The following is a 12185-nucleotide window of genomic DNA, read 5'->3' as shown; positions in this document are numbered from 1 at the left end:
CTAAAAAAAAAGTCGTGGAGCTTGGAAGTCAAAGAGAATATTCAATTTATTAATTTATGAACTCTGTAACAGCCCGCTATCAAGAATATCACAGCCCAGTTATCATCCATTCCAGCAAAAGCTTAAAATGTAAATCCATCCACTAGATGATGGACTAATCGTCCGAAAGCTCGAGGATTTTCATTTTATATTCGATAAATACACAGTTAAATGCACAACGCTAACTTCACCTAATAATTCATCATGCTGTACACAACTGCATTCATCCAATTAAAATTTAAAGCTGTGAATCTCAAGCTTTTAGTGCTTTCAGTTAAGTATCTGTTCCAATGCACTTCAAATGACCATATGACCGAATGAACTCCAACATGTGAACTTCATATATGTATAATTTTATTGCCACTATTATATAATAAAGCCACTATCTCGTGGGTCCTATTAGAAGTAAAGCGTTTGCTAAATAGAACTAAAGAACGACAATTTATTCGTAAATTGGTCGATTTAATAAATCGTTAATATTTCCGCAGTAAGCGAAGTCGATTTATATCAAAAGGTCTCCATTTAAAATGAATAACCCATGGAAAAATAAAACTGACAAAAATAAAAGCAAAAACGACTTTGGGACATATTACTACCTGTCCTTATACCTGCCAGACGGGATATCCCTACGTGAAAGCTTCCTGATATAAAAGAAAATTGAGACAAACAGTTAAAATTGCATGAGACTTTGATGATAAAATCCGGTTAACTATAAAAAGTATGTTTGACATTTGATACGACCTCGCCTCTTACATGTTTATTTCACTTAACGATTGTATCTCCATTCAGTTCGAATGGTGCTGACCTTATTTCAGTTTGGGTAACTAGCTTACGTTCAATTGAGCTGAACACAGTAAAATGGCAATATTGGATATTCGTGTCACTTTAAAAATAAACGTTTTGTTATTTCTGCTTTCTCTTAAATATATCTTTCAAGGTAATTTAAAACAAGTGTTCATACATTTCCATTGATCTTCTGATTTGCTTGTCGTGTTCAATTTGAAATTTCGGTTGACGGTTCAGTTACAAGGCTGAATTACAAAGTTAAAAAAAACCAACGTGGCTTCATCTTAACCTCATACCAGAGGAGAAGCTTCAGAAGTAAAATAATCCTACATTACCAAACCTGGTCACAAACTGCAGTTGTCGAATGCAACTTCAGAAGGAATTTCTCCTTCTTGGGACACTTTCTCAAAGAAGTTGTCATGAATAACTACTTTCAAGTCTTGTCGAAATATTACCACCTAAAGTTACATTAGGTAAAAAAAAAACTATACAAACATTATTCTATTGTTAGAGCACTTGAATACAAATAAAATTGAAAAGCTAATAGTTTTTGGGTTCAAAACCCGCCCATTGTCCATGGTCAATAATTTTGCTTTATTAATAATGCAAGTTACATTACAGGCAATTTTTGCATATTGAGCAGTTACTGTTGTAATTACATATTAAGCCCAACTAAACATGTGTTATAATTAGGCCATACACATGAACTGAACCCTAAATAATGGCAAATTAAGTAATTAAACATACAGAGTCTCCAAAAAGAAGCCGTCCGGGAGATTCCAAAAGTGAAGCACTTTTGGAATCTTCGTCCTTAATGTGCCTTGTTCGATCTCCTTGACGTTGGCGATCACCATGGCGAAAGCCGTAAGGTCCTCCGCCAAGCGAAAAAGTTCACCAGCTATTCTTATGTCCGTCCAATCCCGAATATTTCTGGGCCACGACTGTTGCTTTCTTCCAACCCCACGGCGGCCCTCAATCTAGCCCTTTAGTATGAGCTGTAATAGACGATATTTATCACCTCTCTAAATATGTTCAAGATATAATGTCTTTCTGCACATTCCCTTTCCATCCATCTCTGCTTGGCTTCTTTGACCTCCCTTCTTATGACCTTTCGTATTTTTAATATTTGTCAGGTTTGTTCTTCGCCAGTCTTCACTGCTCCATCAAGGTTAGAATCTGATCTGATATTGAATGGTTTGCAGACCATTTGTAGTAAGCATATCTGGTTGAATATTGGTACAAAATCGTTGTCATCACTACCTGAGTAATATAGTGTGCCATTCTCATGTTGACATGAACCGCAGCCTGGCCAACGGTGTTCACTTATACCCAATATGTGTATGTGCATTATCTTCATTTCCTGTACCAAATTATCGAGCTTCCCAGCCTGAAACAGGCTTCTCACGTTCCATGTACACATGCGCAACTTTGATTTCACTATTTTGAGCCGGGGATTCTTAGTACCCCTTGCCCATGTAAGTGCTGCCCTTGACTAGGGGACGACTTGTTTATGTTTCCAACCATAGTGATTGCCTGGGAAAAGATGATTAAGTTGGTTTCCCGTTTCCCATCTGGGAACAGACGCTGTAAGTAGCCACCTATTCTGGGTCAGACGCTACTCGCTTCGTCATATTTGACTATCCTCACTTGGTTTAGCCTGCAGGTTGATGCAGTTGCCCGGGGACCCACAAGTGAGGATTGGTAGTCTTGTGAGGACCAGTCACCGCTCACTGACTTCCGTGATAGACGTTAGTTACGACCGTTCTTGGTGGAAAGTTCCACCTCTACAACACTAACCGTACACCCTCAAAAGTTCTTAAAAAGAGGAAAAAAATATTCGTTTATACTTTAAGATATTATCTATAAAAAATAATATTAATAATAGCAATCAACACAAGAACACCTTTAATGAGTTGAAAATGTGACAAGGAGCTGGTCCGTTTTTGCTTACTAGAACTTTTCCTTATACTTAAATACTGGCGAGGTGCCCCAGTTTTTCTGGCTCATTTAGATACATTTCCAGATAATAGCATCACTGACGCATAAATGCGTTCAACAATCGGAAAGTGTACATTTCAGGAAACTGCAATTAATGTCAATTAACATGCCTATATATCCGAATGTATATTATTTAGTTCAGTTTTACACTTCCTTTGTAACAGTCGTTTTTAAATTGCTCTTTTAAATAGGCAACTAGTTCCTCTAAGGCTAAACATCAAATAATTAATTTTTCACTTTCTATTGCAGCAATATGTCACTCCAAGCAACAATGTATCCGGCAAAATTAAAATTACTCAATATTCGGTAAGTAATTTAAAACCCTAAATAGATTTTTACTTGCTCTTAAGATCTCAAAAGACTGTATTTGTTTAAATATAGTAATACGACTTATTTAACATTAATATAAATTATCTGAAGACCAATTAATCTCATTAGGTTACGGTGAATACAACGGAGGGATAAATGGGCGTTTTTCTCGCAATCAATTTTTTTTTTAATATTCGGGCCATGTTAGATAAAGATCAGTTAGTTATTAACTCGCACCTCATAAAAAAATATTTGAATCGCTGCAGTTAAAGAAAATTACATTTTCCTATCAAGCTAAAGGAGAAGTCAAAGTAGAGCTTGTTCTGCTTCAAATGTTGTTTTCGCGATATCTAAATTTTGTTAATCGGTTTAACCAAATTTAGTCTATGTCAGCTGCGGCTTGCTTATTTAGCTGCTATTAAAATACCAGATGTGCACTAAAACGATATTAAATTTTACTAACAGAAGCCGTTATTGTTAATTCAGCCGTTTAAAGCAGAATATCCGAGTATTTCTATCCGCTTTTGGAATTTAATGAAAACTATACATATGCTTAAACCAAGAGATTTAACGCAAATAGACACAACGAAACTCTAACGCGTAAGGAAACAAGCGGCTGAAGAGAAATAACGGAACTATACACTGGACTTTCACCACAGGAAAAATAGTAATGGACCGCATGATATTTACAGCTATCCTTTCCTTGGTTTAATAGGAAAAATCCGCTATCTTACAGTCGTAAATTGAGAGAATGTGAAATTCCTAATGTAGGAAACAGTCTGGAAATTGCTTTGCCTGAAAATGTTAGCGAACATTCTTGCTTGTGTAATCAATTTTATTTGACCTCGAAAAATGTTTCATTATTGTCAACAACTCAAAATTCAAATTAATTACCATATTACGCATAAGCTTTACGAATAATTTTAGCTAGAAATTGTTTTGTAAGTCAAATTCTGCAACAAGCACATGTCCTAAATAAAATTGTGGACAGTGTGATCATACCATCAATATAATTGTTATTTTTAAACCTTTCAATATTGACACGTACTGTGCAATTGTATTTTTCTCGTATATACAGAGATTAGCAGGGTTCTATCTGTAGAAATTGCTGTATAATTGTTTGTGCACTAATGGTACTGAATCGTTTACAGTAATGCATGTTGAGATTATTAGGCGCTAGCTGGATTTGGAATAGGCCAAATACGAATATTAAAAGCTTTTAAATTAATTAAGGGGATAAAGTAGGATGGTGCCGATGATGTGTCGAAATAGAAATTGACAGGCGTTATGAAACGGAATTTGCCATATTGAGTTTAAAAGTAGATGGGTCTTTAAATGTTTAAATAGCTTCAATCGAAATGTTACCTTCTAATTATGCTATGAATAACGCTTTCCAATTTTATTCAATTCCTACCAGAAAAACAGTATCGCCTTGTATCATTGGAATTGATTTTCGACGTTTTGTTCACATATTATACATTATCAAAAGCATTCAAAACTGTACATTTTGCCGAAGATAGCCCACGTTCATAAAATAAATATTGAAATATTTATAACAAGACTATTGAAGCTATTGAAAAAAGTGCAGACAGAACTGCTAGAGATATATAATTTCATTAAAAAAAAACTTTGTACACATTTTTCCCACCCTGTAGAGGGTTAGATGAATCATTTTTTGGAAGTTTCAAACTTCTGATCAGTATCGCAACATTCTTCCTAGATTTAAAAGAGTGTTTAATTTCGTCGCGAAGATTGTCCAATTGGCAGAAATTGACTAAAAGTGTTGAAAAAAGTGTAAAAGTTTTCGAAAACCAATAAAATTTTACCTGTCGATCTTTAAAGAATAAACGTAAAACTTTTAGTTGTGGGAACAGAATTGTTCAATATGTTGCCAGACACTTTCTAAAATAATAAATAAACTAACTTCATTGTTTAATCTTTCTTTAAGTAATTCTTTTTAAGTAAAAATATGCCTTTTAAATAAGCATTGAAGTAGAAAAAAATAGACAAATTACTAATTGTATGCATACAGGGTGTCCCATAAGCTCATGATCAAAAGGGCACTGCGATATTATTTGGACCAAAAGAAGACGATCTGACCTAACTTTTATTAACAAAAAATGTCTGGCTCCTCTGCTATTGATGGTCAAAGTTTTTGAAAAAAATGATCTTTTTTGACATATCGGGAGAATGGTACGATGTATTTTAGTGAAACTCGCTGGGAATTTGTTCTTATGTAACACTCATATTTGGATGAAACAATCGAGTTCAGCCGTTTCGGACAAGTGGTGAATTCTTGAGTGTCGTGGTACAAAAACTACCAGAACTTTTTAGTTGGGGGATGAAATCAACTCATTTTTTTTTTTGGTTGATGCACTATGCGAGTTTCACTAAAATACATCGTACCATTCTCTTGATATTTCGAAAAAGATAATTTTTTGAAGAACTTTGACCATCAATAGCAGAGGAGCCAGATGTTTTTTGTTAATAAAAGTTAGGTCAGATCGTCTTCTTTTGGTCCAAAGAATATCGCAGTATCTTTTTGATCATGCGCTTACGGACACCCTGTATATGCCGGTATGTCCGTGTGTCTAATACATAAACAATAAAACTATGTAACAATAAAATAAATTGGTGCTGTCAAATTACAACCCCATGCCTTTAAATTGCCATCAAGCCATGGTTCTTCCAGGAGGTGAAACAACTGGCAGACCTAAAAAGAAGCAGCTATCTAAAGTACAAGAGCCTACAGACAATAGAACAACAAGCCGAATATGTACAGACTACAAATAGAGTAAACTCAAAAATAAAAGAAATCAAACGAGACTTTTGGATTAAGTTTATTGCCGACATAGAATACGGTATGTATGGCGCACAGAGAAATATATGGAAACTGGTGAAAAACGGGGAAGTCAGTGAATGAGTATGCACAAACCAAAAGAGTGTCTATGGAAACCTGGGAGGAATGCTTCAGACAGCTTTACAAATTTGAAGAAACAGTAAATTCAGAAGAACACAAAACAGTATCTAACGCTGGGATCGACGAATCGGAAATAGAACTTAGATTGAAGAAACTGAAAAACACGAAAGATCCGGGACCAGACAACATACCTAACAAGCTACCGAAATATGGCGGACAGAAACTTACGATGCAACTATGCCTACTGTTTAACAATATTCTGCGCACAGCACGAATACCACAGGATTAGCTTCAAAGCATCACGCTTCCTATCTTTAAAAATTTTAACTACAATGAAACTATTTACAGGAATTCTAAAGAATAAGTTAGAAGAACGCATATAAAACCGCGAAGAACCCCAAGGGTTTAAGAGGAACAGATCAACAACACACGCTATATTCATTGTCAAACAAATAAGAGAAAAGGCTATGGAATTCAACACACCCACCTATATGTGTTTCATAGATCTGACCAAGGCGTTTGATAGGGTGTGTGGTGTGGGAGCTTAACAGAAAGGAATACACCAGCAAACATTTCAAAAGTAATTCACAATTTAAATAACACAACAAAATTAAAATCACAAAACCAAATATCAAATAGCATTCCACTACTAGGAGGAATCAGACAGGAGGATAGTTTCAGTCCATCTCTGTTTAATATCCTCATGGATACAATTATTGAAGCCGTGGCCTCCCTGAACCTAGGGTACAGAATTAAAAACAAGAGAATCAGCATGATATGTTATGCCGACCACGCCGCAATTATCGCGGAGAACGAAGACCACCTCCAGAGGCAGCGTTTCAAATTCCACCAAATCAGCCAACGGCTCAACATGACAATCTCTATTAACCTGGGAACCTGTTAGATGTAAACTTTACTATACGAGCAGAAACAATTAAAACAAACTACATGCTGCGAGTAGCAGTGACGAAGACTCTAAGAACGATCGTGGGACAAACCAGAAGAGGCAGTGAACAAAGTGGAAATAAAGAGACAGTGGTACAGTCACGTAACGAGGATGGACGGAAATCGTCTACCACTTACCGGGTTGGAGGGAAAACCAGTAGTACTTGACCAGCGGGAAGACCACCTAAAATATGGAAGGATAGCTGGCAATCAATACCCCAGGAAATACTGCAGAGGCATGCTCAGAATTAACAGACCGCAGTATCTCTGAAAAGTATAAGAAGAAGAAGAAGAAGCCTTTAAATTAAGTTTTTAAAACAAAATGCTTTCGAATATTTCCAAAAAGTCAAGAAATGATTTGTCGTGCCTTTGCCGGTCGTTGGGTGTAAATCTTCCTTTATCATAATCACGGCTAATATCACAAATAATATATCTATTGCGTTTTAAGTGAACCCTTAAATGCATCCATCTAGTGGATTCTACCAGGCATGAAACTTACTCCTTTAACTTTAACTTCCTTAAACTTTAAATGGCCATTATTTTAGTGTTTTCCGGTAGTTCGTATAAAATATTTCAAGCATGGAATGAACAATTAGCCAGCTGCAAGCTGGTTTCAACTACCGCCTTCATAACTTACAATAAACAAAGCATAATGTAAAGAAACTAGCAAAGTTTCTTGTGAAAATAGACAAAGCAGAAGTTGTTCTATTATAAAGCACCACTGTGATTATGAATTATTTGTCATCGAGGGAACACGTATTTTCCTTTATTGGAAAAGTTGTCGTGCTTCCAACTAATTATTTCCTGCATCCACTAAAACTTGTCCCGAAATTTACATACACAAAAGAATAGATTCGCAGCAGAATCGCGCTGCATAATCACTTTTCGAATGTATGATAATGTTTGATATGTTTTCTTTTTTTCAGCAGAACTGCAGCTTGCAAGTACTAGAAGCCAGCTGGGGATGTTATTAGTGCTGCTGTTCACCCCCCTTATTCCTTTTCTGTTTGCCCAGCAGGAAACAACGAAACCACAGTTAGATAAAATTCAAGCCACTACCATCATACCAGGAGATATAGTGCTTGGAGGACTTTTTCCAGTGCACGAGAGAGGAGAAAAAACACCATGTGGAAACAAAATCTACAATCGAGGCATTCAAAGAATGGAAGCTATGATGTTTGCAATCGATCGCATCAATGCAGATCCTACCATCTTGCCAAACATAACATTAGGTGCTCACATTATCGACACATGTTCCAGAGATACGTATGCCCTAAACCAATCTCTTCAGTTCGTCACAGCATCAGCTTTAAACAACATGGTGACTGCCAATTTTGAGTGTTTTGATAATTCAATTCCACATACAAAAAACAATTACTCCGGTCCGGTTTTCGGCGTCGTCGGTGGTAGTTACAGTTCCGTTTCACTACAGGTGGCAAATCTCTTGGGACTATTCCGAATTCCTCAAATTTCACCTGCTTCAACAGCAAAAGCCCTCAGTGACAAAAATAGATTTAAATACTTTGCGCGTACCGTACCACCTGACACTTTTCAATCCAGTGCTTTAGTTGACATTGTTAAAAGCGTTAATTGGTCATACGTGTCTACGGTTTACTCAGAGGGTTCTTATGGAGAATATGGAATAGAAGTGTTTCATAGAGAAGCGCAAGAAAGAAACGTATGCATTGCTACAGCGGAAAAAGTACCAAGTACCGCCGATGAAAAGGAGTTCGACAGCATCATTATGAAACTCAAAAAGAAAGTGAATGCCAGAGGAGTTATTTTGTTTACAAGAGCTGAAGATGCCAGGTAACTATGCAGTTCATGCTTTTCGCAATATCAAAGCCGTACGTGACTATACAACTGTAACATCATCATTGTCTCTTTTTGAAGTCACCAATTGTTCACGGCATTATCGTTTTCTGAGAAAGTTAAATATAAATATAAACGAAGGGCTCAAAAATCCCGTATTGCTCCAGAACTTTCCTTTGGCTGCTCAATTTGCATGGCGTGTAAATCTTTTTGATGCATTCCGAATTTATTTGGATTCAGTATAAGTGAAAAGTTTTTAAAGTTGGAAATATTACCAGTGCCTTCGTAACATCTTGGAAAGATGTGAGTTTTAAAAGCAATCTTTCTTCCATGCAATTTAGAATAAGAACAAAGACGATAGATGTAATTTGTGGAATGGCCTAGAATAATTTATGAATTTTTATAGTGGGCACAAATAAGTCCGGCTTATCATTTTCAAGCAATGCTCACATCAATCAAGCTTATTCGATTTTCAGAACTTTAGTAATAAACTAACCCCGGAAATATTGGAATCTTGAAAGTCTAGATGAAATAAACTAGACGTTAACATCTTCAACTATTGTTGTAATGCATATAATGTTGAGCATTCTCTTCAAGAACAATAGGTCTGTTAGAGATAGATTTTGCATCTCGTTTTCCTTACAGTATCTGTAACCCCTGAGGAAGGCAGCAGAGCACTGCCGAAACGTTGGAAAATAAAGAATTTTAGCATTTTGGATATGGGTGTACATCTAGCGTAAACCCAAATTTGCCAATTACGACGACAAGAATCCCCAAGAATTTATAAAATAACAATATAAATACACATCGTCCAAGAAACTTATTAATAAAATATATATACAGGGTGGTTTTTTAGTGCGATAGAATCCATTATTTCCGATGGTGTTGAACTTTCGGAAAATAGTTTCATATTAAAGTTGTTGACGCACAAAGTGCGCACATTTTAAAAATATCTTATATGATACAGAATGAAAGAGAAAAGCGAGGCAAGATCAAAGTGTATTTTTTAAATAGAACAACCCATTTTTCATTAGCTCATGAAATGCAGCTTGAAACGCTGCATATGCACCGTAACTTGTTTTTACTTACTTGCGACGTTGGCAGATTATCGCCATTTCAGTCAAACGTTGGTTAAAAACATGGTATCTAAAAATTCATTGTAGAAGCAAAAAAAAGTAGTTTTCTAGGCTTCAATTTTCAGGCTCCCCCGAGAGCCTGAAACTGAATTAACTTGACATTTATATCAAATAAACCTACAATTTTTGGTGTTGTTAACATCTACAACTTTTGTATATAATCATTTTCCCTAAATTTCAAATTACATAATAAAGCGGGGGTGGCCAAAGTTCAATCAATAACCCTTTATATACTGCAAGTAGTTTTCAATGAAGCGAAAAAATGAATGTATTTGGTTTAATATTCCACAAAGCCAGACTTTTGAAGACAATTACGCTTAACTAATTTTACGACTACTGCGTTTGTTCCTGACGTATACATATAAAATATCCAGAAAAACAAGACACATGCACTGCAAACTTATGCTGAAAGAAGCATAACGCTCTCTGAATAATTGCTAAATTCAACGTAAACGAATACATGTGTAATCCACTAAATAAATCTCCAGTTGTTATTCCATCCTCCCTCATATTTTCTTGTAATATTATAACAAAAATCGTTAGAATTTTGTGAGTTGGAAAATTCGCTTACAGTTAGAAAATACTCGAAAAAGTTCCTGCTCAAGTGAAATAATTTTCCGTTATGGGGGTAATTAAGCACTGTCAATTTATTTCAAGCGCGTTTTAAAAACTTCCGGATCGTTTTCCTCCTGCTCTGAATGTCTATTAAATGGAACGTAGATAAATATTTAAACCATTTCTTGTTTTCCTAATTCGTAATAGCCAATCGGCTGTCACATAAATTTTAAATGAAAATTCAAAAACTTAATGCCAATATGTGGTAAAACATAAGTCGAAATATGCTTCAAAAATGAATGATGTAATAAAAATACTTTGGAAAACTAACAAAAGTAATTAGCACCTGACGAGAATGTAGACAATTATCTGCGATAAGATTGGGATAGTCAAATTTATATTTTCATAAAGTATAAAATATTATTTTGGTTAAATACAAGTGCCGAAAATTTTAGTTAGTTAGTAAAACAAATGATTGCAAAAGAGACAAAAATAATCAATCAAACATTGACAAGAATGAAGCCAAAGTTAATTCCTGAAAGAACAACAAACTTATAGTTTTATTATTTTATTGTGCTTGCAGTATAATGGATTGTTCTAATCCATATAAACTTTCAGACACCGAACATATGATCCAGTCGTCGCCTTCACTTTAATAATGCCAGAGTAGTTATTTTAAAACTTTATTCTCAAAGCTATTGTAAGTATAGCAGAGATAATCTTAGTATATTTTATATGGATAGATGGCAGACAATACAGCTAATACACAAATAAGTATTCCAATATTTTCCCTTTTTATACGGTTCTTAGAATAGTTTCGGTTGCTCATCAATCAGAGTGGCACGAAATATTAACCCGAAGCTATTAATAAAGATAAAACAGATATTATCCATTAAATGTAAGGATATCCCTTAATACACATTCAGAAGCAGTGAGAGGCGATATTGAGATACTTGTCTAAAGCCTTGCCAAGGCCTTTTTTCAATTTTCGCACTTAAATGGATAAAATATCCAATGTCCATATAAACAACTCTCACTGTCATTTTAACTTCGTGACACGGAGAACTGAGCAGGATTTATTAACTTCGATATCCAACAATGTAATTGATCTCCGATTGGATTGCATCACAACCTCGTAAATGAGGGAAATATTAAACAATTGAGAAAATAACGAAAGTGAGAAAAGCCTCGGAAACAAACATTTGAAGTAACACCTGAACGGTCAACTGAAAAGACATTCTTTGATCTGTTTTTTGGATATTAAAAAATTAGAGGCAATTAGAATTTAGTTAAAGTTTTGGTGTCAATTCGGAGAGGGAAATTCAGAAAATAGGGAATTATAGTTGGTATTACCCAGCAAAATTTACTCGCGCTAATTATGGGAGATTACAGACAAGTTTAGATCAATACGTGCATTAATTAACGGACATAAATTATAATCAGCAGTATTGTTTAATAACTAATTTGAATATACGTGTTAACAATCATCATTATATGATATGATATTCAGAATTATAGAACTATCGAAAATTACACCAAATGGAAATTTAAAGAAATTATAATGCTCATATAATATTTTATTTCTTTACTTCATATAAATAACTATTTGGAAAACCGAATGATACTCGTATTTCGAAGAAGCAGTACATAAATTGTGAAATGTTGGAAGAGTATTCGCTGTCAAG

The 12185-nt window shown here is 35.0% G+C and overlaps 1 protein-coding gene across 1 annotated transcript in view; it reads left to right on the top strand.

The window, feature by feature from the left end:
• The first annotated feature begins 7924 nt into the window (after nt 1-7924).
• LOC109533892 (metabotropic glutamate receptor) overlaps nt 7925-12185 on the top strand; it is a 50504-nt gene continuing 46243 nt past the window's right edge. The window contains exon 1 of the mRNA XM_019899406.2: nt 7925-8806. Coding sequence (XP_019754965.1) covers nt 7962-8806 — 845 coding nt within the window. The 5' untranslated portion in view covers nt 7925-7961. The remainder of the gene's footprint in view (nt 8807-12185) is intronic.

Source organism: Dendroctonus ponderosae, unplaced genomic scaffold, assembly GCF_020466585.1.
Source record: "Dendroctonus ponderosae isolate FM_Combo_2020 unplaced genomic scaffold, Dpon_F_20191213v2 Dpon_F_20191213_1, whole genome shotgun sequence".
Taxonomy (NCBI): domain Eukaryota; kingdom Metazoa; phylum Arthropoda; class Insecta; order Coleoptera; family Curculionidae; genus Dendroctonus; species Dendroctonus ponderosae.
Note: the sequence above shows the minus strand (reverse complement) of the source record. Positions and strands in the feature narration are given on the sequence as shown.